At 40.2% G+C, this 26321-nt stretch overlaps 1 protein-coding gene across 1 annotated transcript in view; it reads left to right on the forward strand.

Annotated features, from left to right (window-relative positions):
* The window catches only part of igdcc3 (immunoglobulin superfamily, DCC subclass, member 3), a 57071-nt gene extending 32264 nt beyond the window's left edge, over positions 1-24807 (forward strand). The window contains exons 3-14 of the mRNA XM_046032922.1: positions 3781-3925; positions 4039-4169; positions 4440-4577; positions 7507-7665; positions 10873-11038; positions 19494-19741; positions 20669-20833; positions 21420-21608; positions 22110-22214; positions 22414-22549; positions 23188-23389; positions 24560-24807. Coding sequence (XP_045888878.1) covers positions 3781-3925; positions 4039-4169; positions 4440-4577; positions 7507-7665; positions 10873-11038; positions 19494-19741; positions 20669-20833; positions 21420-21608; positions 22110-22214; positions 22414-22549; positions 23188-23389; positions 24560-24685 — 1910 coding nt within the window. The 3' untranslated portion in view covers positions 24686-24807. The remainder of the gene's footprint in view (positions 1-3780; positions 3926-4038; positions 4170-4439; positions 4578-7506; positions 7666-10872; positions 11039-19493; positions 19742-20668; positions 20834-21419; positions 21609-22109; positions 22215-22413; positions 22550-23187; positions 23390-24559) is intronic.
* The last annotated feature ends 1514 nt before the right edge of the window (positions 24808-26321 follow it).

The raw sequence follows: 26321 nt of genomic DNA on the forward strand, positions 1-26321 counted from the left end.
CCCCCCCCCCCCCCCCCCCCCCCCCCCCCGTGCACTTGTGTACAGATTTCTTTTTAGTATGCACCCCAACATTCTCTCCCCTTATTGCAGTAATTAGGCCTGCTCCATTTCAGCCGACGGTGTCATGCTGGCAGTGGACAGTCTTTAATCATGTGTGAGTGTCCGTCAACACTTAGCAAAGGAAGAGTGAAAAAACAATAGAGGAACATGTCTGCTGGGGCTGGGTGTTGGGATGAGTGTCTCATTGCCTTGTCTGTGTCTTATCCTAAAACGTCGAGGACAATCGATATAGTTGTGTGTATCTGTTGAAGCAGTTCTTTGTATTTGTTTATGTGTGTGTTGTAGCTGAGCTATATCCCTTTGGATTGACTCTGCAACCTAATAAACAGGTAAATGCACAATGCAGATTACGAGCGTCTGTTTTCCTTTACATCCAGACTGTTAACCAGTTTCTCTGCTTCTGTATGTGTTTATCTGTGTATGTAACCCTATTTTTCTGACTGCGTCTGATTCGACGAGTGTGCTGATAGTCGCAGGGGTATAGGCCTCATACAGAAACCATGTTTTATGCATGAGGGCCAAGGGTGGGGCCCGTTAGGGGGGTTATGTCAGCGGATACTCACAGAACAGCCAGATCAGTGGACACCATGGCTACTTGGCAGAGATGCACAGGAAAGCTCCTACAGGCACAGGTCCTCCATTTTAACTCCTTTGTTCTTCAGCATTCAAGTGCAATTTAGTTTCTTTCTCCATGTCCCCAGTGTCCCCAGTACACATGGACCAGTATGTGAGCATGTGTGTCTTAATTTGAGACTGTTTTCCAAGACAGCGAGCTTGATAATCACGTTTGTCACTCTGAGCGCCTTGTTTTATGTGGATTGTGTTATGAAGGTTCCCTAGCTGTTCCCCTACATCTAACCATTCTACATCAGCAGTGGCAGTGCCTGCAGGCCTTTAATTCAATGCTATGCTCTGGCAGTGTCTGCTCCGGGCTCCGCATTAAGGCAGGCCAAGACAGAAAGTACTGCTGATTGCTTTTGTTGACACTCATTCTTGAAAAGAAGTGAGAACCTCTGCAAATGTTCTAATTGGCCAATATTGTGTCATTTGAAGAATACAATTATTTGATACTTCTGATGAGTTTGCAATGATTGTCAGTGTTTTACATTAGTAAATTGAAATGAAAGTGAAGAATGTTTAAGGGCTTGCATTTCACTGTAGTAAATGGGAATAGTTATCATCTAAAAAACATGTAAAGAGCTGTATATGTATTATAACAGTGGCTAGGTGATAAAATATTACTGTTGTTCTTTGTGACTTTTAAGTCATCAATGCTTGGCCGTGAGGTTGGCCTTAAACATTTTATGACTAGAGGGTTGTGAGTCCCAGGTGGAAAAATTGCAGTTGGGCCTTTGAGATAGGCACTTAAGCTGAATTGCCCCAGTAAGATATACAGCTGTTAAAGTGTTGCCTTATAGTAGAGAGGCAAAATAAAACATTTGTGAAAGAGAAATCTGTCAGGGTGAGTAACAGTCAGATTCTCTAGGCATTTTTTAACTCCAGATAACATAATGGAGAGTAAATGTCCTATCTCTTCTCACAGAGATAGCTTAGAAAGAGTACTGGATGAATACTAAATTAGCATGTTTCATTTTCATCAGAGCTCCATACATCTATTCAGAGATCTAAGGTCAAGTCGTGTTGGAGAATGCCACACTTCTCATTAAGCTTGGAAATTGAATAATGACAGCGTTAGACCACTGATGCAGCTACACTGTTGTAAAGTACTGTCTCTGTGAAGTATATCACTCCCTCTGTCTTTCCCTCCATCTCTTGCCCATTAAAAACAATGGTTTACTTTTATTTGAATACAGACTTTTTAAACTGTACTATGTCTCTATATCAAACCTTCACAAGTATAAAATAAACATGACAGACATGTCAGTAGACTAGATTCAATGCAGATAAGTCAGTAAATAATTTAAACTCACTGTCTGCAGAGCAGAATAAAAAAGGGGGGGGAAACTAACAAGAGGATCAGAAGAAGTGCTGCTTACTACTTGCTCATCCTGTGAGTAATGAATTTATTCAGGCTACAGGTTGGGACGAGCAGGAGGTTATGAAATAATAAGGGGTCCGTCCCTTTTGTTATGCTAACAGTGTTCAGATAAGTCCTCCTACATCCAAGTTAATTATGGTTGACATTTAAATGAGTACACTTGTGTTGAAGAAGTTGGGAGAACTGTAGAAGAAGAGGGCCTCTCTCTAATTGAGTTTGTCTCTGGCTCCACCTCCAATGCCGCCTTTGTTCTGCAGGGAGTAGATATGTGAAGTGCAGCTGAATGAGGCTCTGTGTAGGGATATTGATACTGGTTTTGCTATGTGGCAATGTGAGTGTGTGTCTGTGTTGTCTTTGATTGTGGCTTGGAGAGTTGTACACGTGTTATGTCTTCTCTTTTAGCAGGAATGGCAGATATACTCCTATAACTTGAATGTGTTTCTTCATGATGGCATTTGCAGGGAAGGTTTTTAGACAGTTTTCTAGGAAATAACTGTAAGATTTGGAACTACACTTATGCAGCATTTGGATTGAAGTAACATTAATCAGATATCCTGACTAATGAAAGAAGAAGCTATACTGAAATATACTCTACATCTCTTCCATTTGACTTCCATCACAAGGTAACTCTCTTAAATGACACTAGTCACTAGAGAGTAGTCATCACATAAGTCTCAACACCGGACATGGCATTGACATGACATTAGCATATTGTGCAAAAATATGCAAAATTCAAAATCTTATTGTAATTTCACAACATTTCCTTTGAGGAATGCCACAACAGTGAGCATCTAACAGTCCTTTAGTGTGTACAGGTTAGCCAAAGCATTTCGTCTCCATATATATCCTGCATGTGGACACACTAGCTTTCTTTCTGAACCACGGGGTGTATTGAGTTGTTTAGAAAAGAGAGAGAAGAGGGAAAAAAGAGAAATAACTTTACAGCTGGTAGTATTGTACCTTCTCATCTTCATCATCCTCCATCCATCCATCGTCAACCGCTTATCCCACATACAGGGTCGCGGGGGGCCAGCTGACATCGGGCGAAAGGCGGGGTACACCCTGGACAGGTCACCAGTCCATCACAGGGCCACACATAGACAAACAACCACTCACACTCATGCCTAAGGACAATTTAGAGTCACCTTCTTCTCCACCTATCTTTGGATGGTGAGAGGAAGCCAAAGCACCCGGAGAGAACCCACGCAGACACGGGGAGAACATGCAAACTCCACACAGAAAGGCCGGGGCAACCGGGGTTTGAACCCATGACCTTCTTGCTGTGAGGCGACAGTGCTAACCACTGCATAACTAATTTATCTGTTAGTAAAGAGAGCAGTGTGCACATTGTTTTGAACACTACTATATAAGCTAATCCTTGTGTTCTAAATACAGCAGTTCTACATTGATCTTAATCTTTGTTTTATCAGTCAGTCAGTATTCACCCCCTGTGAGTCATTGTCTCTTATCTTGAATTTTCTCTATAATATGTGTTAATGAATGTGTGCATGTGACATTGGCACATCACACAGTGTTGTTGTGAAGCGTTTTACCAGCAGACATAATGGTTCGATGGCGAAGGACAACATGAACTTGTCAGGAGAATTTTCCATACTTGGCCTTTAAATAAAAATAGATATGTATGTAGGCAGCCAAGCTTGTTGCTCTGTAGATGTGTTGTGATGTTATGACCTAATATCCCTCTCTCCATCCCTCTACAGCCATGGCAGACTTCCATGTCCAACCCGAGTCGGTGCATGCTGAGGAGTCTGGTGTGGCTAGATTCCAGTGCCAGATCCATGGTCTGCCAGAGCCTGTCATCAGCTGGGAGAAAGACAGCCGCGCTGTGGACACCAAGGACGAGAGGTTGGACCAAACCACATCACGGCCTGACACTAATTAGAGACAGCAGAGCTTTATAGGTCATTTACCAGGTCTCATCGTATTTGTTTCCTTCTGGCTTTTTTTCTCTCTCGTAGGTACACTCTTCTGCCTACAGGTGTTCTGCAGATTACAGGAGTGCGTGAGGAGGACAGTGGAAAGTTCTGCTGTGTGGCCCACAACAGCGCAGGAGTGAAACACAGCACTGAGGCACTCCTCACTGTTTCAGGTTGTTATATTTAACGAATGTCATGTCTACATACTATGAGCAGTCTTTTGTCACATGGAACCGAGGGTACACACCTGCGGTCTTTTGTTTTTCCCATCACTGCTCGTATATAAGCACTGCATTCTCCTCTTGTTTTCCAAACCTATTGTTCCTCTGCCTGATCTAGGAGATACAACATATCGAGCTAAGCACTCTAGAGAAACCCAATTAAAGGATTCCATCCATCATGCTCATTCCTATCTTGTGCTCCCCTCTCCCCTTGTTTTCCAGGCTCCCAGTCATCTGTTTACAAAGAGCCTATGATCCTGGTCGGTCCAGAAAACCTCACCCTCACTATTCACCAGACCGCCATCTTGGAGTGTGTTGCTACCGGATACCCTCGGCCCATCGTGTCTTGGAGCAGACTAGGTGAGAAAAATTCCTGATCAGATCAAAGAAAAGGCCCCAGGAGGTGCATATATGTAGTCTGATTTTTTTTGATTAATTTTTTTAATTTTTTGTGTTTGATGAATTATGTGTCAGTGAGCCGAAGCACAATCTCTGCGTGCATTCATGCATGTGGAATCTGAGTATTTCGTGTGGGTCATACTGTATGTGCTTTGTGTCCTCATGGGTTTGTATGTTCTTTGCAGCACAGCTTTGAACTGTCCTGAAGTGTGTAATGTACACAGAATACATTTGATACAGTAGAGCATCTATTGTATAAACATGAGGCAGTGGGATTCAACATTAGGCCTTAGGGCTAAACATTATGTTCTACTCTGTGTTGATAAATACATGCTTCACCTCCTTGTAAAGTTGAACCTCCCTCGAAGCACTGGAGAGCCTCTGAGTAATTGCTATTAGGTGCTGAGATAGATGATTTTCCTCCCTCCATGTGCAATTTTTCTTGACTATCACTCAAAGTCTGTCATGTCTGATTTTTCAATCCGGTATATGTTTTCTCTACTTATTATCCAATCTGATTTTCTGTTCCAAATATAAATTGCTACCCCTCCCAAGCAGTTGGGCATAATCAGATTGAAGGTATTGCCTTACACAATGTCGCTAGAATGAAATGCTAACACGATGGGCTTTGTGTGTATTAGATTACGGCGGGGAGGCTGGAATAAGCTGCATAATGAATCTGATAGTTTCACATCAGTCACTCCTTAATGCCAGAGTTTGTTTGCAGCTATTCATTGAGCAGCACCACAACCTGCTAGCTTGTGCTCTTTCTTTTCTGACACTAAGTTAATTAGTGCCTGACAGAGAGAAACCGATGGAGGGAAAGCGAGAGAAAGAAACATAGTAGAAAAGGGCAAGAAAAGAACTGCCTTTGTTAAGACAAAAGCCCACTGGACTGTTACTTCTCAGTACAGTGAGTTATTTAGCGATAATGGAAAAATTCAGAAATAGCAATAAAACACATCACAGTGGCAGAGAAAAAGCACTGGAAAGCACGTTGGAGTGATTTATTTCATCTCAATAATTTGCCGTGATTAATTACAAATATTGTCCTCTTCATAATCCATCACCACAAGATTACATCTTGTCTAAATGAAGCTGCAAGATATCTTACAAAGACTGTGGAGCTCATATCACTGTTTGGCATCAGTGCACTGACTGCCAGTTAAGTTTTGAACTGACTTCAGTAATCCTCTGAGGGTTTTCTGAAATGAAGACATCACCCAGAAAGCTGTGAGAGAGGTCTTCAAACAAGGTTGTTCTTATCATCTGGTTAGAAATGATAATTTCTTTAATCCTCTGCTTAGAAAAATCTAAAAGGGGCTGTGTGTTTGGTGTGATAATTGCATTTTGCCATACAGGACAAGTGAACATATCTAATTAAAGGGCATCTGAAACTCCTCGATTCACAGCAGCTTAACACTGATTTTATTGCTTGACTATATTCTCGTTTATTTGACAGATTTAATTTCCTGTCTCACTGTTAATCCCTTTATTTCTATATATTTTTGTTTTATATTGCTGTGTTTTAAGAGTCATTTTGATACATGCAGTAGTACAAGTTGTTATTAAAGATTAAAACTGTATTATAACTGTATTATTAGCACTAAAATATGAAAGTACACCTAAAAATACACTGCCGACCAGTGACGATATGGTTTGTGTTTCTGTCTGGAGCTCCTGCCTCTCCATGTGTCCAGTGTGTTGCCTATCTCCCTGCCTCCCTGACTAGCCTTGTAGCACATCAAATCTGGACCATACAGGCTTATAGGCTGCAGGTGGAAGTCATAGAGAGATAGGGATTAAATTACCCCCTTTGCCCCAAAGCTAATATCAGAAGCAGAATGTAGTCATTGTTGGGGTTGAGACTGCAGAGAGGGAGCACAAGAAAGTGTGAGCTTATCATGTAAGTACAGCGTGAGCAGAGAGGAGGCAGTTAAGGATTGTGTAGGGAGATAGGAGATTAGAAGTAACAGTTAGAGTTTCTGGTCACCCACTGGAGGCTGGTACATCTACTGTTGAAGCAAATCTTTAGCAGTCAAAGGCATAAAGAAAAAAGTTCCTGTTCAAGTCTGATAGCTTTAATTAACTGAGCATCCATTTGAAAAGCTGCACTTCAAATAATTCACAGTAAAACATTAAGACACCTGATGATTCTTTTTAAAATAGAAACACACTTGGTAGGACCCAAACAAAACACCTTTTTTGTTGAAGCTCTGCATTTTTTTAAACATGCTAGGCCACCACCAAATCACCTTAGACTAAACGTGAATTTGCTTTGAATTAAACTCACACACTGATCCGATTGGACAATGGGGGGAAAAAAGCAAATGATGTCGGGTGTTTTTCCTCACTGAGTGTTCACAGCTTCAAAAATGTGTGAAGCACATTTCTTAAACGCGAGGTGCCAAGGGCCCATTAGCAACAAGCTAAACGCTTACTGCCTATAGAATACAACTGGAAAAAGACACCTCTCACTGCAAAAACTGCGCTCTGTTTGATTGGGGCTTAGGATGTCACTCTGACATCCATCAAAAGCTGCCAATGCAGACAACTAATTGCATCCTGAATGCCACGCACACAACAAACTCAGTGACCTTCCTCTCTTTGTTATCCTTGTGTCTACTGGACTGGCAGGTTTTGTCACAAGACATTACAGTTCTGAGAATCACACACTTCACTGTGAAAGCTTCATCCTTGAGTTCTGGAGGCCCAGAAATAGCACTGCCTCCGTCAACGCGTGGTTGTAAATTGGCAACACATTTAATTAAAACCACTGACATGAAGGCATACTGTACATGTGCATACCTGGTCTTTCTTTGCTGTCCTATATCAATTATTTCCCCTCTTTCACAACTGCTCACTGTCTCTCTTTCTTTCCCCTGAGTAGACGGCCGCCCCATCGGTGTGGAGGGAATCCAGGTACTCGGCACGGGGAACCTGATGATCTCAGATGTTCGTGTGCAGCATTCAGGGGTCTATGTGTGCGCTGCTAACAAACCAGGGACCCGTGTTCGTAGGACTGCTCAGGGACGTCTGGTGGTCCAAGGTGAGTTCTGGATAAAAAGGGATATGCCATTTTAAAAGATTAGGTAGGAGTTGGTGAAAAGGTAAAGCTGGTGAATTCTGAGGGTGGACATCTATACAGTCTCCCTGCCTAACATGTTGCTCTGAAAGTCCTTTTTCAATATTTTATTACTCTGTTTTGTTTGGTGATATTATACTAGCTACTAAAGGCCTATGAACTGGTTGCATTCCAATAAGCTAAGAAAAGAGGCAACTTTCTGGCACTTTAACAGCTATATAGGCTTAAGTTATTGTGAAGAAATATCTCACCCGTCAGTTATAACTTTCTAAATTATAAGCTAATAATACACATAATACAGCCTCTTTGCTTGACTCAATATAATAATAATATTGACTCAATATTCACTCTTAATCCTACCTGCATGCGCATTGTGTTATGCACATTAGCCTACAATATAATAGACTTATTATACGTATATTTCTCACTTTCCTCCTGATGTCTAGAGTAACGCACTAGATTTGTCGTTAGCTGCTTTTTAGAAATAAAGTCGCTGAGGGTCTGAAAAGGGTAGGCAGTGGACCAAACCACTGTGAGGCATATGAGAGGCGAGGACATAATCATTCAAAACATAAAAACACATTGGTAACCATACGTGTACCAAATACATAGACACTGACGGGACAACAGTGATTATATTTTGAGTTTTGGATCAATATTATTGCTGGTGACAGTTCAGTAGTCACTAGATATTGGAATTCTACACCAGTACTTTTAAAGTGCTTGATGGTGGGTTAGAGAGATGGATGGTATTGACCAGTGAGATGAGACAAGGCATGGGTGGCCTTGTGCATTAATTGTCACCAAGCAGGAAACATCCAGCATCTGCCTTGCTCACATATTGATCAGATGGAACACATCAGATGGTATTGATCCTGATCAATATTTCATTTTAGCTGCCTGTCAAGACTGAGATAAGCTCCTACCTTAGCAAGAACAAAGAAGAAAAGCCATGGATGTTAATTATGTATTAATGTCTTTTGATTTTTGTTATTGATTTGTGGAAATAGAGGTGTACTGTTAACTTCAAATAAATCAGATAGCCTATTTCATTATAAGAAAAAATCTTTTTTACTGCATGTCCTTGAAGAATATGTCTAGTGTAGAGTAAATAAGCCACTTCACACATCTGAATGTGAGCGGTCAGAACCTCCATCTCCAAATGAATGCAGACAAGAGTACTTGATGGAAAACCGTCACTCATCTAACATCCATCCATCCATTCATCGTCAACCACTTATCCTGACTCATCTAAAAATTAATTCTAATATAACAAATCAATTAGGTTCATTTTGGCTCCTTTAGTGTACAAAAATAGAGGTAAGAGAAACAAAGACCGAAGGAGGAGTTAAAGTGTGAGAGCCAAAAGGGAAAAACAAGAGCAAGATGGATGGATGGTGCTAATCTGGTCTAACCCACACCCATACAGGTGCAAATCAATATCTTCCAGAGCTCCCTCTGACCTTCACCTTTAAGTCAAGAAGAACAGAGAGAGAGAAAGTGCGAACTGAGGAGGGAAAGACAAATGAAAGGACCATCCTACACTGCACGCTGTCAGCAGCCTCCATGCAAGTGCCTAAGGGTCCCAGTGGGAGAATGGAAATGCGTACATTGAAAAAGGGTGGGAACAAGAGGGAGGACAGAACACTGGCATAAAAAAAACTGAAACAGAAGGAAATAATAAATTCGACACAATGTAAAGAAGTATCAGAAGTATCAAGTATCAGTGGAGATATTCAATATTAAATTAAATTTTCTTCTTGTCAACAAATACATTGAAAAGAACCAACAGTAACTTGATCTGACTAATAAGTGTTGTCTGTGAAGCCAAATTTTGATATAACTTATTCTTCTGTGCCATATAGCTCCATTGTGGTCCAAAAACAATTTTTAGTGACTTGGTCCTTAATTACGATAATCATGGACACTGCAGTTTGTTTCAATTCAATCCCATATACACTGAAGCTGTAAATACTCAATAGTTCACCAAATGTTCAGCTTTTCCGGTATACATCTTAGCGCTACATCATCTGACAAGCCTCAAAATTGATAACATACAGTCTGACACAGTTTGTGATCAAAACTTTCTTAGACCTATCTTGCAGTTTAGAGGCCCATCTACTTGCATTGTGGTTTGTTGTCGTTTCATAGGATTAACTGACAATAACAAATATTGAATGTTATACTATAAACATTGTATGAATTAAAGAGATGCCAAAAAAAGAAACACCCAATCATTGTTTTAGGTTTTTTATGACCAAGAGTCACTGGTTAAGAATCACCACACTGATCCAGGTTTCTCTCTGTGTTAAACAACAGGACAATTTAATTGATTTTTTCCCCAACCAGCATGCTAAAACTGCAATTTTACAATTTGACTACAGTTGCACTGTCCCACTGGGTAATGATGGGTTAAATGATTAGGACCAAAGGAAGGCAGGACAGTGGAGCTTTTATACAACAGGCAATTTGACATGCTTAGTGTGCCAGCTTCCTACCCTCTAGTGATGACTATGAGATATTATAATTACCATAACATTTTTTTCTGAGTTAATATGGGCGTAAATAATTCAGATTATCAAATCACTGTTAACCGCTGGGACAATAATAAGTGCAGAGGAGCTGATATAATAACTCTCTGTGTGTCATCTCAAATAAAAACACCAACTCAGGAATTTAAACCCCAGCGGATGTAACTGTAATTATTCTGTGATTTAAAGTCAGTAAGTAGTAAAGCACATTGGTGGCAGGTAGTTCCAAGTGTGTTGTTGAGCAGGACTCCTATTGTCTTGCTCTCTTCCTTCCACTTTCCTGCTCTCTCTCTCTTTATTTATTTCCAACAGCATTGATCTGGTGTCTCTTATAATCCTGCTAATTGACCCTGAATTATGCAACAGTGTTTATACAAAACAGCTATGATACAGTACACTGCTTCTTATTAATAAATGGCAGCTACTTGGAAACCCTGCAGGCTCTCATATTTTTCTTCTCTCATTCTCACTCTCTTGCTTTTTCTCTCTTGTCTATTTATCAATCTCATTTTGTAGTTTAAGATTTTGCAACTCTTGATCCTGCTCAAATCTTCTAGTTTATTTGTCTAGTATTTATTAGTCATTTTGGTATTGGGAACCAGGAAAACTTATGTGATTCTCATTTTCCCTCCTCTTTCAGCTCCAGCAGAGTTTGTTCAACCGCCGCAGTCTATCGCTCGGCCCGTCGGCACCACCGCCGTCTTCACCTGCCAAGCACAAGGCGAGCCTGAGCCCCAGCTCACCTGGCTGAAGAATGGGCAGATTCTGGAGCCCAGGGGACACGTCAAACTCAAGAAAAACAACAGGTAGGCCTATAGAAAAAAGAAAATTCCCCCTGATATCCAGAAAGGTATTTATATATACTGGAATACCCACAGAATTATAAGGATGAGGACAATGTAAAGGCTTTATAAAGGCTTTTTGCGGTCTAACTAATTGACCTTTCGCTAAGCCACGTCTCGAATACGCAGCTGGCCAATCACAGCGCAGTATAGGACTCGCTCTAACTGGGGTCCCACATTTTCATGGCTGCGCTTCATTGACTGTAATGCAGAAAGAGTCGTTTTCTAGCTTTTATGGGCTGTATTTTTCTAAGATCTGGTCAAACGCTGTTCCTGGGGAATCTTGTAATAGTTATAGTCGCTACCCAGACAGGCTGAAAGGAGAAGTACGATTTATTCTCTTTCCATAACCTAAAACAAATCCAGAAAAATGTCAGCTGTGGATTGTTCCCAATGTAATGTTAGTTAGGTAACGCTAGCTAACTTCCTACTGCATTTAACGTAATAAAGCCCTACTGTTCTGCTTTTTAATGATTGTAATAATGAATAGAGGCCTACCCAGCTGTACAGGAACACTGTTGATCGTTCATATCGTTGTCTTTTGTCTCAATCGTCGGGGGATGCGGTGTTTCACTTGTACTGTGTGATCAGTAGGCTTTAGCTTCTATCTTTCATTTTTCTCGTCAGTTTGAGTCAGTCTGACAGCCTGAATACAACTTTCAAATGTATAATGCAACTGCAAAATGTCTGCTTCTTTCTGAGATCGCGTTGATAAAAGTAACTTTTGGGCTGCCAGCAATACATTTGTCTTTTTAGCTTTTAATTTAAAAGCTCATTAACATTAACAACCCAAATTTCTCTCACTATACCATGACACTGACTGTATGCTTACAAAGTTGGCCCCAGCTCACATGTGTAATATGGGTGTCAGTATTAATCACTGCTGCCTTGATTGGATCATTGGCATCATCAAATGTTCAGTTTCTCAGGGTTTCTGTTGTTTTTAAAACGGCAGCTGCTGGAATTCATGCCTGCCAAGACATGAGCCTCAATTTATTTGTGCCTTTGTATGTGAGTAGCATATTGACTGGATGTTGGCTGCTTTCCCATGGCGGTCCCTAGGAATGTCATGAGGAAGAGGACCCAGCAACCAACTCTGTTACCATTCTCAGCACTGTTTTAATGTGTTACAGTACAGTTTCTTTTAATGTTATGGATTATTGTGGATTAATTCCACATTGGACCCGCTCTTTTGCTCTGGGTTTTATTTGCCATTTAAGAGCATGATAAACTGCATATGAGATTTACAGACTGATGGCTGAACATGATCAAGTTTCTACAGTTTTCCTGCACCTGATTTCAAGGCATTACTTAAAAAGGATAACACATAAGTGTCCAGAGTGTTGCTAATACTGTTTGCAGGGTGTGTGATCACAAACTGCTATACTCTATCCATCCCGCAAATGTGTTTTTGAATAAATTCTATTATGCATTACTGCGCACGGAAAGTTCCAGTTTTCCAGTTGACCCTGGCAGCCAACCATCCGTGTATGTTGTTAGAATTCAGAGGAGAGAAATATGAAGTGAATATGTTACATATGCTACCAGAAAATCAATATTTGCACTCCGTAGCAGTGAGTGAAGGGAGTAGACACCTCCATCGCTCACATACACTGCTCCACTCCCACTTGCCTCCACCAGTCCGTATTAGTCAGAGAGATGGCGTGCGGGACTAACAGAGGAGGAAAGATGAGAATGAAGAAATAAATGAGAGGCCAGACTGAGATACAGAAAAAAGACAAATTAATGGGTGGTCAAAAGAGAACGATGAGTCGGCAGGAAAAATAAATGAGGAGAGAGAGAGAAAAATAGAGCGGGTAGTCAGAGCATCAGAGCAGTGTTTCCACTTGCCATTATTAGCGCATGCTATAGACCTGCTGTAATATGGATCTCATGCATCACAAAGCCCGCTCTGTAATTGGTTAAGGAAGCAGGCCTCAGTTTGAGACCTACCATTAGCTAATTAGCTCATAAACTCAGCTAGTTGACCAGGAAATGCAGTCAGCCATTTAAAGAACAGTGCAGCTTCATGTGCATCTTAAGAGTTTGCACTGTGTAGCTGAACTGTGAGAAGAGAGAACATATTACGGTCTTGTTTTTTATCACAGTCTCTAGTATGATATTACAGATCATCTGAGTGTGAAAAGCAGCCTTAGTATTAACCAAGATACTGTATGTTTTATATGCATCTAATTTGCTTTGCCAGGTACATTTTGGAGTAAATGTATCTGTTGCCTGAATGCGTTCACTCACAAGTAGGGTTGCAGCTAAAAATTCTTTTCATCATTGATGACAGTTGATAAACTGATTTTTTGATAAATCAGTTAATTGTTTAGTCGAAACGTTAGAAAATAGAATAAAATGTACATCACAAATTCCAAAAGCCCAAGTTGACATATTTTGTCCAACCAACAGTACAAAACCAAAATATATTTACTTTAATCTTTGAAGTTCAGTGAAAAACAGCAAATGTTTACATTTGCAAAGCTAATAACTGTATCATTTTAAATATTAGCTTAAATTTAAAGTTATTGTCAAAATTGTACATAACACGTGGATTGGAAACTTGAGACCAGAATTTGTGTCTTCACGGGATGCGTTTATGTTATCAATACTGAACCAAACCCATAATCTTTACTAAAGCAGAACCAAAATCTTTGCATTGCTTAAACTTAACCATAATATCATGCTTTAGTTGCCAGGATCAGGTGTTGTAGGGAAAACAAATTGAATATGTTAACATTAAACATTTTGCAGATTGTCTCAATAATAAAATTTCCTCGTTCTGCTGATAGAAATCATAATCTGGTGGAATTACATTTAAGATGGTTAGTTACATTAGATTATATTGACATAGCTGACACATTTGTCCAATTACCCATTACATTATTTACATTTATACGTACATATGTTGGAGAAGCCGATAGTAGGACCACTAACCTCTATGATTAGAGGCTTTCCCACTGAGCTATAGCCACCTCTTCAATTTTAGTTGAATATTTACAGTAAGGTGAGTTTTACCTGAGGCCTGAAGTCACGTGGTGTGTTTTCTAGTGTAGTGGACATCCTGAAAGGAAAAGGAAGGGTCCGGGGCACAATTTACCTTCAGAAATATGGAGCCAAAACAAAAGTAATGATATGCAAATGATAGTCAACAGCTCTGGGCAGCAAAGTTATTCTGTTCACATACATTTTTTTATTTATTTATATATATATATATATATTCAATATTTATGCATATGTGTGTGTGTGTTTGGGTAAATAGATACACGCAGAGGTTTCTCCCCTAAGGCATCTCTTATGATGCTGACCTTCAAAAGCAAATCGGACAAACGAGGGAAGGGGAATCGATTGTACATTTCATTCACACGCACGCATGTACACACATTAATCAAAATGCAAGTGAGCCCGTATGTACACAAATTGTCCCGTGGTGCATGTCATCATTCATTTTGTGCGCCCGCATAATCAAACATGAAATTTCATGTGTTTCAACGTGTTGCCCCTTTACTCTTTATCCGCATGTACATTATACACACAAAACACACACGAAGAAGACAAAGCTATGTGAAATACTGTAAGCTGTGGTATCAGAGAAGAGCCGATTGGCTGCTTCTGTAAAGAGACATTGCTGCCGTTACACATTATTGTTACCCCAATTTTTGCTGACCAGGCTCCTGTAAAACATGCTATTGTGGCTATTATATATATATATATATATATATATATATATATATATATATATATATATTTATGATTTTGTTGTCTTGTTTGTTTAATTATGTGGATGTAATGCACCATCAATTTAGTTGTTCTTATTAGTTGTTGCTAATGTAAGGACTTGCCTCAAGTCTCTAAAGCTGACACATGAAATCATCCAACATGCACAAGGTGTGATCTCACATCAGACAGAGTAATTATCCTGAGGTAGAAAGCCGTCCTGTTTTGTTTTAAAAGTGATAATGCAGTTGATGATGACGAACATTCTCGCTTGTGGCAAATGAGTGAAAGATCCCATTTTTCTAATTTACTCTTTCTGTAAATAATTTAGAACACTTAGGATCCTAAAAAAAAGAACATGTTTCAAGTGTGTGTGACCGCTGAGGTGTTTTATAATTAATGGCCAACATCTGAAGGAACAGGCTACCACACAAATCTGGACATTTCGTTGCAGACTCTCTTCAAAGGTTTTTTTTTTCTTTTCCGCTCTTTTTTCCCTGCTTTCTTTCACCAAGACCTGCCTTTCTTGTTTGCAGCCCCTCTCTGTGCCCCACATTCTCCTTACTGCCCCCATTACAGAGAGCTGGGGCCTGGGCATTGGTCTTGAACTCTGACCCTGCCAGTAATCAGTCATATCCCTGGGCCCTTCCCTCCTCTCAGGCCACAGACAGCTCATCGCTCCTCCCCTCCCCCTTCCCCACCTCTTCCTCCTGTTCTCTCTTTGTCCCTGTTTTTTTCCCCCTTTCCCTCTTGCTGGATCCAGAATGGCCACGCTGGCTTTTGATGGGGTGCTGCTCAGAGACAACGGAGAATAAACACAGCCTCAGCAGCCAAACAACAGGCCCAAGGCCCCCCTGTGAGCCACTTCTCTGGCCCACAGCCTTATCTATCAATCTGTGAAATGACCTTGAACTGATGAGTAAATGATGGTGTCAACCTGTCAGGACATGACAGCTTTGCTTTGGACCTCTTGTAAGACAAACAAGTAGTCCAAATTCAGGCCACATACCTCCCAAATCGCTTCTTCTCTTCTTTTTTCCCCCCTCACACATTATATGGATCTATGGTGGCCCTGCTCTGCTGTTGCATATTAATATAGATCAATCTATTCTAAAACATCAGACCAAACTATCTATTCAAAAGTGTCTTCAAAAAAACATTAAAGAGAGGTCCGCATTTGCCAAACTATTTGTACAAGTTATCCAACGAAGGTTAAAGTCAAGGGCAACTGGACTTGGTTGAAGATACTGGAAGACGTTTCGTCCCTCATCCAAGGGACTTCTTCAGTTCTGACTTTAACCTTCGTTGGATAACTATGACCTGGATGACTGAGAATCTTCACAGACATATTTGTACAAGGTGTCCATAAATCTGGTTAGCACCAAAAATTATGCTGAAGTGAAACCAAAACACAGAATCTTGCCGACTACAACTTTAAAGTTGTAATCCTTAAGATTTCAGTCCTGGTTGATTTGGTGACACCTGTGGTTACTGGTGGTAGACCTAAGTGCAGTTTAATATTGCCGGTCACAGAATTCTGGGTGAAGCAAAACAAACTATTGTTGACAATAGTTTGCCATTTTCTATCATTCTGTGAGCAACCGTGATCTTATTTAATGCTGAACACGGCATGAGTCTGCGAACATCAGGGCGCAGTGAAAGGAGTTACCTCACTGAGACATTGGAGGTGTGCTAAGCTGGCAGACAAACGCCTTGCATTTCATGTGACTACTTTACAATAAAAGTCAGCTCTTGCTTCATTAGTTAAGTGTAACACACAAAAACAAACATTTATGAAAATCTTAGAGATTAGTACTTTAAATCAAGTCATAGCCAAAACCAATAAAACACTATTCATCTCAAAATTTAGGCCAAAACACTTGCACATTCATTTATTCTGATACTCTAAAATGTTGAAACCACTAATGCTTTCATCCTGGATGTTTTGACAGCAGGTGTGGAATTTCATCAGTCCACGTGTATGTGGCGAGGTATGTACATGTGTGAGTGTGTTCATGCATGTGTATGTGAGTGAGCATACATGCGGCTGGACGCTACTGTACCTTTGGAAACAATCAAGGTCTTGTGAAATGTCTCCGCATTCCCCTCACATGCTTAGGGGGCCCATCCAGGCCCCCGGTGGCATCGGGCAGTACGTCCCTTGGGGCCTTTTTGCTGCGTCTGTTTGGCGTCTGCTCTGGCAGCCTGTGTGCAAACACTCCATCCATCGCTGATATGAAAGGCTGTCAGAAATGTGATGGTTAAGTAGCGAGCTGGGGGCTGGCGACTGCTGCCACCTCAGGGTTCAGAGGTGAGATTGGCTCAGAGAGGGTGAAACACAGAAGGTCTCTTTGACCTGATAATTATCCAGATTGAATCCACCTGACAGATTGGAGAGAATAAAAACTCTTCCACCTCGCACCCTATTCTGACCCAGATTAGAGGAGTACTGTAATTGTATCCCAGCACATCAATTTTGAAAAGGAAATGGAATGATTCACTCCTCCATCATGCCCGCTGAGGAGCACTCCCCTGTCCTTACAAATCCATCCTTACAAACCTTGCTGAGGCTGGTGTGAGGTCAGCACTGTCTGTCAAGAGCTGAAATGCCACTTTTCTCATTTCCATTTTGACAGGTCCAGAAGGTGGCCAGTGACAGATCACGTTATACCGCACAGGGCTGAAACGTTGTTAGTTCAGTAAATTGCATGTTTTTCCTCATGGGACCGTCCTGCCATTTCTTAATAAACTTTGATTTAATGAACTGAGGATCCGACCCCTCCGTCAAAGAAAGATGACAGTCTGTTAAGTCTGACGGACTCTTACAAACCGCATGTGACAGATTAGCAAGAAGCTACAGGATAGGTTGAACTCCTGGCTCATTCAATTCTACTGTTTCAACTTAAAGTATCATGAGAAGTAGAAGCCAGAATGTTTTCTTCCCTTTATTTGAAAAAGATGCTTCTGATCTCTTAAAATGTCATGACCGAAGGGCTACACCATCTTGAAATAGACAAAATGGAAAAAGCTTCAACTCAAACCCTTCCGTCCTCCCATGGTGTTTATTATTTGCGTGTTCTCACTTTTCTCCTGCACATACACCATAAATATAGCAGAAATGGCCTTGGATTGAAAATGGCATGAGAATAGTTCAGCGCCACAGGCCCTCGTTTCCATAGTATGTTAAATGTTTTATTTTTCCTTTTGCCTTAGGACAAACGCAATGAGAGCAGTGTATTATGTTGTCTCGCCTAATAACACCTACTCAACATGCATGCAAAAACTGTACATGCATACACAATGAAAACAGTGCAGATTGGAGGGTAGAAGAAGAAAGGAGCGATGGTTGGAAGAAAGAGAATAGTGGTGAAGGCATTGAGAAAAATGGTTTACTTTGTATGTTTCGTTGTGTGTGTGTGTGCGCGCGCGTGCGTGCGTGCGTGCGTGCGTGTTTAGGTATGTATGTACAAATGAGTGCATGAATAGAAGAAAGGTATCACTGATTTAGTTCCAGTAGAATATTTGAAAGTATGAGCCTTGCATGAGTGTGGATCTACTTTACATACTGCTGCTGCCTGTAGCATGTGATATATGACCCAAATATCTGTCACTCACTCAAACACACACACACAGCAAAACTCAGTACCTTGTGCTCTTGACATACTGTCACATTCATCTTCTTTGCTGTATGTACAGAAAGTGCTTTTATTGAAGTTCAGGTACTTTACTTGTGAGAGACTAGGCACTCTCCCACTCTACTAGCAGTAGATATAGTCGTTACTTCCATAGACGGAGAAGTGTTTTTGGTGTTGTTTGTCATAAGAATGTTTCAGAAACTTTAGTTTATTTTTAATGAGAATAGTGTCACCATGCTTTCACATATAAAGCAAATAAAGCCTCATAACTCCTAAAAACATGAAGCATAGTTTTGTTTTCATGAATTTAATACAAATCTATCGGTAAAGGCTATTTCTGCCTGCAGATTTCCCCTGTTTAGCATATTTTTCATCATGATTTTTCCTTTACTGCCTTTACATTTCAACTAATGTTCACCAAAATACATTTGGATGAGTCTGAAAACTTTTTCACTTTTTTACTTCCTATAGTTTGTTGACATATTCTTGTGAGCATGGCTTATTTGACATAACCTGCCATAACTCTTGAACACTATGCGCTGTTCCACATGGTTAGATTGCATTTCTGCTACAGCAACATGATGAATTTAAATGGTCATACCTCATGTGTTATATGTAGGAAATTATTTTGATTCTTTTTTAGATAACCTCCAAAGATCATGGCCACTATCAGCCAACCACCAGTTGTCTATTGTGTGTTTTTTGTGACAGATATGGATCCAGATGCAGATTCAAAAAGTTGTTATTGTGCAACCATATGTTATATGTTAAAATACCTCTTACAAGTTAAGGCAGAGAATCACATAAGAAATGATTTTCAACTGCTTAAATGCAAGGTGCAGGTGTTACTAGTAACAGAGGCAGGTAAAAGTGTTCATACTGTTACACAATGAGTACTGTTTACTAATACTTGTTACTGCAAATACTTTTACTAAAGTGAAAAATTTAAATAATTTCTTTAATTAACAACTATTCAACACTATAATATACAGTCCTACACAATTAACTCTTATCAGATAAACTAAACATCTTTTTCCACCTCTTCTCTCATCCTCCTCTCACAGCACGCTGACCATATATGGTATAAGCCAGGATGATGAGGCTATCTACCAGTGTATCGCTGAGAACAGCGCCGGCTCCACACAGGCCAGTGCCCGCCTCACGGTGCTCTGGGCTGATGGACTGCCTGGTGTGCCCACCCATGTACATGCCGAGGCCCTCTCACCCACCACCATCCTGGTGTCCTGGAGGGAGCCCGATCAGAACACTCAGGACATAATCGGTTATGTGCTCCACATCCGCAAGACCTCAGGTGGGGCTACACTGAAGATCCAAATAGTTATACGCAATAGATTACTCGCTAAAATAAAGCATAGGTGAGGAGAGGAGAGGCAGAAGATAGACAAAATAAAACGTTTGTGATCACTTCAGAATGAATTATCTCTGCCATGTTACTAAGTCCTACAGAGAAGCCAAAAGACCTTTTATTGAAATATCTAAAAACTTCACATTACTGAAATATGTAAATTTAGTCACATAACTACAAAATACTGCAAATGAGGGAGCAATTTGGATTCACTGTATTTATTGTAAATAAGCTGTTCTTAGTCTTCATACATACACGTGCATTCTTGTTTACGCACATGCAGTCTGTTTGCTTACTTTGCTTTGGGCAAGTGTATGTTTTTCTGCGTGTGGTGAGAGTTTTATAGCGTCAGCTGCCGTTCTCCTCAGTAGTTCCATCGGATGGATAATTAAGGGCCCCAGGGGCCAACCAATAGCATCTGCAGTAATTACCGTTCCAAGATGACATGGCCCAATGGGTTGAGGGCTGGAAGTAGATAGTGGTTATGGTTGGTTGTCTCTGGATTAAAAGCAATAAAATGCTTTTATACATCCTTTATAACTCCCCTTTTAACCCCCTCCATCTCCTCACTCCACCCCTACAATTCACCTAACCATTGTTATTCAGGCTCCCAGGGCCAAACTAGATTGGCTGTTACTTAATAACTTAACATAGCTGCTCTGACAAAACCAGTGAAATGGGCAATAACCATAAAATTACGACAAACACAGATGGTTTTTATTGTTTCCTTTTGATCTTAGTTTCCATCACTTTAATGCCTTCTTCCTCCTCCCATGCCGTTTTTTCTTTTCCTGTTTGTCTTTCCTCTTTACGCCTTTCATTCTTTGCTCCTCTTTCTGTTACTCCATCTCCTCCTCTTCCTTACTCCTTCAGACTCACCGGAGAAGGAATATCAGGAGGCCGTCAGCAAGGTGACGCTGCAGCAGATCATCAGGGACCTGGAGCCCTCCACCAGTTACACCTTCTACGTCAAGGCCTACACATCCCACGGGGCCAGCAAACCATCGGACAGTACCACCGAGAGCACTTGTGGGGAGGGTGAGTTGGAAGCAGAGCACACATACACACACAAACACAAAGCATATAGTTTATCATTAAAAGAACATGCATTAAGCTGCATGTTTGTTGTCCTTGTTGAGAGTGAAAGCATGCAAGATTTTGAGCTTATAAACTGCAGAATGCCGGTATAAGGTGGATAACCTTAGATCTATACCCTGTCTTTATTACTTTAATAAATTTAGGCTTGTTTTGGATTGTGATGTTATTTGAGCAGGTTAAGTCTCCCTTGATCTATCTTTACCTCATATCAGGCTAGTTTCGAAACAGATTACAAATATTTTGATATAAAGCAGATATGTGATTCGATTGTCACATTAAATGTGTTACCTGGAAATCTAAATAACCATCATAGTTACATTCCTTTTAAATCGTGATGTCAGCTATTGTCAATTGTGAAACTCTAAAAAAGAGAAAACATTTTGATGATGATCAATGATGTTTTTACTGTACATGTTACTGCATATGAGGTTTCAAAATTCACACACACAAAAAATAAATTTCTATCGCTAACTGGTGCTGCTACTCTCATGTTGTTGACATACTGACAGTCTGTATTGTGTTGCAGTTCCAGCGCCTCCTTCCCTCTACACCAAGGTGGTGAACAGCAGTGTTATACAAGCAACGTGGGAGCCTTCCTCTAAGATGGGCCAACATCAAGGCTTCAGACTATATTACAGAAGAGCCCACACACCACTCTTCACTGGTCCCATTATGTTCCCTCGCAACTACACCCAGTACATCATCACTCAGCTGGGTAGGACATGTAGTTTCTTAGGACTTTGTCATAGCAAACATATTTGTTTTTTTAACTGACTTGTTTCTACAATCCTAATCATCACTGTAATCTTCATTTGATACTGTGATCTAGGTCCATTAACACAGATCTCAGACTTCCTTCATGGAATTGTAATGAAATATAACTAGGACTAAAAACAGAGAAGGACTTGGTGTTATTCATGATGCTCCCTACTCTTAATTTCAGCAAAGAAAAGGACTTCTCTCATAACTATCAGCAGAAACAGGTTTACTTTTATAGATTAAAATTATTATTATTATAAAATAATTATTTTTTCCTAGATCTAAAAAAGTGACTAAATATGTCACAAAGGGACTAAATATGTGTCACAGTTGTGTGACACGCACATTTATCCAGATAAGAGTGACAGTCTCCTCTGAGATGCTTAATAAATACTGTTTTAAGCATGTGCTTCATTCATTATCTGAATATCTCTTTCTGTCTTTTCTTTTTGTCCAGATCCTGCACTGGTTTATGAGATAAAGCTGCTTGCATACAACCAACACGGAGATGGCAATTCCACCGTGCGAATTGTTTCACTTCGGGAGGCAGTGGAGAAATCTGGTGAATATCTGACACAACCAAACCCAGCTACACATACTGTAGCTACACACTGTCTGTATCACCCCAGCGCATCTACATTTAATGCGTCTCGCTGAGTCACATGTGTCCTTCACTCTCAGACACACACGCACACCTCCCTGACACAGCCCTGTTTATACAAACTGGTGGTTTGACTGTGAGGTGTACTGTTTCTCCCCAGTGTTGGACGGTCCATGCGACTGTGTGAAAGATGACCAGAGCAAAACATCCACTACAGGCATCATAATCGGCATTCACATCGGAGTCACCTGCATCATCTTCTGTGTGCTCTTCCTTGTCTTCAGCTACCGCGGCAGGTCAGTAGAGACATGGCGTGTAAATCCCTAATAAATGGAACCATTGGATACTAGAACGGCACTCGGAGAGCACAGACCTCCACCAAGGCCAATAGTCCAGTTTTCCATGATACGTATGTATTTAAAAAACTATTAGAAGTACAATATGTGGAAATATGGTTGTCTTCAGCTGAAGCCTCATCATCTCAGCTCTGCCTTTATTATGGACTTGACACAGGTCAGAATATTCTGGATCAATCTGGAAAAATCACATCCCTGATTGCTTATTTCTCACACACCTTCTGCGTTTGTTTCTACGGTGTTTGAGGTGGATGTTATGTTGTACAAGTAACCTATCTCACATTGTTAACATAAAAGAAAAAGAATTTGTGTTTCTGCCCTGTGATTCGGAGCCACTCCAAAATGGAATGGGTTCATCCTTGGCCCATGCTATACTATTCCACCAAGTTTCATGATCAGGCCAGTGGTTTTTCAGAAATCCTGTTGACAGACAAACAAATAAACAAATGTCACCGAAACCTCCTTGGCGGCAGTAACAACTTACCAATAATTGCTGTTGAGGGTTAGTGTCGGTCTATCTTGTACATGCAGCTGATATGTGTTGTGTGTGTGTGTGTGTGTGTTCATGTAATCCCCAGGTTAATGATGTGTAAGACAGTTCAGGCCACCCCCCAGGCACGGCATAGCGCAGTGCTGGAATCCTCTTCCTCTTCCCAGGGGGCCTCTGGGCTTAACGGGGCTGCCAGGAGAGAGATGGAGGTCAATGGCAGCGCAGCAGGGAAGAAAGTGGTTGACAGCAACGAGCTCGAGAGACTATTCACCCAACCCAACACATGCATGGTGAGTCTGATAGTGAGAAATGAAAGCCTTTTTTAATCCATTCATTGTGAAATCTGACATTGTTTTTACAAAAACACAACATGGCTAAAGATATTTTAATGGAGAAATATGGTTTATTACAACTGGGCACATGCGGTCGCTCTGGCCATCAGTTCTGTCAGGGGAGGGAAAACGTTTACTTGTACCTCCAGATAAAGTAGCAGCAGATCTGGAAAAAACTGTTGGCTTGTTTAAAATGTGAAGTTCTCACCTCGTTTTTTGCCCTTTTCAACCTATTTTTAGCAATGTTGTTACATTCTGATATCAGAAGTTGTCAGAAGTTACACTGGTGAGTGAAATGTTAAATAATAAATAATAATTATATAATAAAATAATTATATAATAAATTATATAAACCCAAGTTGTAATAAAATGTAGTAAGTCCACATTTAAAATGCTCATTATTTCCAAAAACAGATCCACAGACTATTTATTCCATCAGAAAAAGCAGTTCAGCAGTATGAATGAGATGCTGAATTATCAGGCTTTAAGTGTTGACATTTGTAAAGAAATCCTTGTCATTTTTTAAGCAAAAAGACAGCAGTCCATGATTTATTCATCTTTCTTTCTTTCCAAAATATACCCTAAAGCTTTGAGTCTCTGGTTAAGAATGACTGCAGCTTCCAGCAGTCACCACTATTAATTTATTTTACTCATTATTCCTCTAACAAAGAGCAAATCAATAGAAAGACAACCATTCCCAACAGAACAATACACTAGAAACAATACAACACAGTAAAACAGGAGAAAATACTTTCTTCAGTCTGTGAAAATGTAAGCTTTTAATGGCCACCTTGGCATATGCTTTTTTATAGTGGATATATTATATTGTGGTAAAAGCACTAAAAATTACACTGAGGTAAAGCATTAAGGGAATTCAGATAATAAACAATATCCCCAATTGCACTAAAATTTCTCCTTACATAGAAAAGAGGCAGGGTATCCTGGTGGCCTGGGGATAGGGGAACCTGCCATGTAGCTGCAGATAAGTGACTAGGGACCTTTTTTGGATGTCATCCCATGTTTCCTGGCTATCTCTGCTGTCATTTTAGGTTAACATGCCCAATAAATTAATTAAATGTACTCTCTGTCAAACTGTATTTAATTACTATTGTTTGCATGTGTTTTCAGTCCAACTCCTACGTGCTGAACAACACCCAGCTGTCTACAATACCGCTGGATGAGTTTGCGGTGGAGCTAGAAACACAGTTCCAGGAGCCTCCTGCAGCAGGACCGAGTCGGCAGGACCAAGGCTAATCATGTATGAAGGCCATTTCACACGACACTGTCCACAGTGTCCACTTAGACTCTTCTCTCACTCAGGTTGACAAGTGTTTCCTTTCGAAGTAGTTTGTTTTTTTGTGCAAATATATTTTTTTTTATTGGTAACTTAAAGGTAACTAAAGTTCTAGATGATCTAGGACTGTGTATCTGAGTGATTTTGGCCTGGGGTTTGGGAGAGGTCTCTTCTGATGGACAGCTGTTTCTAGCTAGGAAGGCCAGTTACATGTTTGTTTGTACAATTTGGTCTCTCTTGTTAACTTTCTGGTGTTGGGCAGCACACAGAATAGAAGCCCCAGAATGTCCTTGTTATACAATGATGATTTTATTTTTAAGTTTATAAATATATCTATACATATATATCTTTATGACCTATATGTCATAAGTGGTTATAAGTTATTGGTCTTATCTCTACTTTTCTGTGGATGTCAAAGACTCCTGCTGCCTGCTCTCACCTACCAATGATTCCACCTTCTCGCTCACAGAAGACCTCAGCCTTCGTCCAGGGATTCGATATATTCTGTCTCAGGACTTTGTTTCAGTGATATCAACATTTTTTATGAGTTCTCTGCCTTCATACAGGCACTAGACTTGGTCATGTGAACCTTACGATTCAACAAAAACCTACCTCAGCCGGAATGAATGTGTTGCAGGGAAGCTTTTAGGGACTTTGCCTTCCCCTGTGCTCACAATTACTTTACATGCGGAGGAACTGATTGGTTTGAAAATTACAAAATCAGGTGCCGCGCTACCTCAGATGTCAAGAGTCGTCTCTCTTCTCCTGCTTGTCGAAGAAAAACGAAAAAAGCGAGAATCCAACATAAAGCACTTCCAAAAGCTGAAGTTAATGTTCTACCTCAAGATAACAATGTTAATGTTGTCGCTGTTGTTGTTGTTGTTGTTGTTGTTGTTGTTGTTTGTTTGTTTACTACATAATGAAAAACCCTTGTTTCCCCCCTCTGTGGAGTCCTGGCTTCCCTCTGTTGATGAATATGGTGTGTGTAGATGCAATGTCAGTACCTCATGCAAGTTGACAGACTGATAACACTGTTGTTGATGAATTACAGTATGTTAGGAACCAACTTTGGTTACCTATGTATGAATTATGCTGTTCCATTATAAGCTTCTTTTTCCTAATTCATTCAAAAGATCATAAAACATTTATTTTTTTTTAAAGTAGCTGTTTCAGTTGAATGAAAAGACTGTTAGAGATACACTGCATTGCTGATTGCTGAGGACAATTTACTGCTGAAGAAAATGTGATACATAATGTTCAATTGGACTAGAGGCAAAATACTATAATCTACAGGCATCATATCTGTCTAAAATTAGCATTATGGTTGAAAGCTGTGTGTGTGAGTGTGTGCAGATACGTTCTATTGATTGACTGAATATTCACATACGAATATGATGTATATAAAACAGGAAGAAAATTAAGCACAAATCTCAATGTTCCAAAAACATTATTTCACTATTGGTGGTGTAATGACTTAAAACAATAGTGTTACATTGTTGGAAATACGCTTATTGGCTGTCTTGCTGACAGTTAGATGATATATAGCTGAGCTTAGCATGTACAGTACATCACATCATTTCCCTTAAAATCACAGAT

This window comes from Micropterus dolomieu, linkage group LG20 (assembly GCF_021292245.1).
Source record: "Micropterus dolomieu isolate WLL.071019.BEF.003 ecotype Adirondacks linkage group LG20, ASM2129224v1, whole genome shotgun sequence".
Taxonomy (NCBI): domain Eukaryota; kingdom Metazoa; phylum Chordata; class Actinopteri; order Centrarchiformes; family Centrarchidae; genus Micropterus; species Micropterus dolomieu.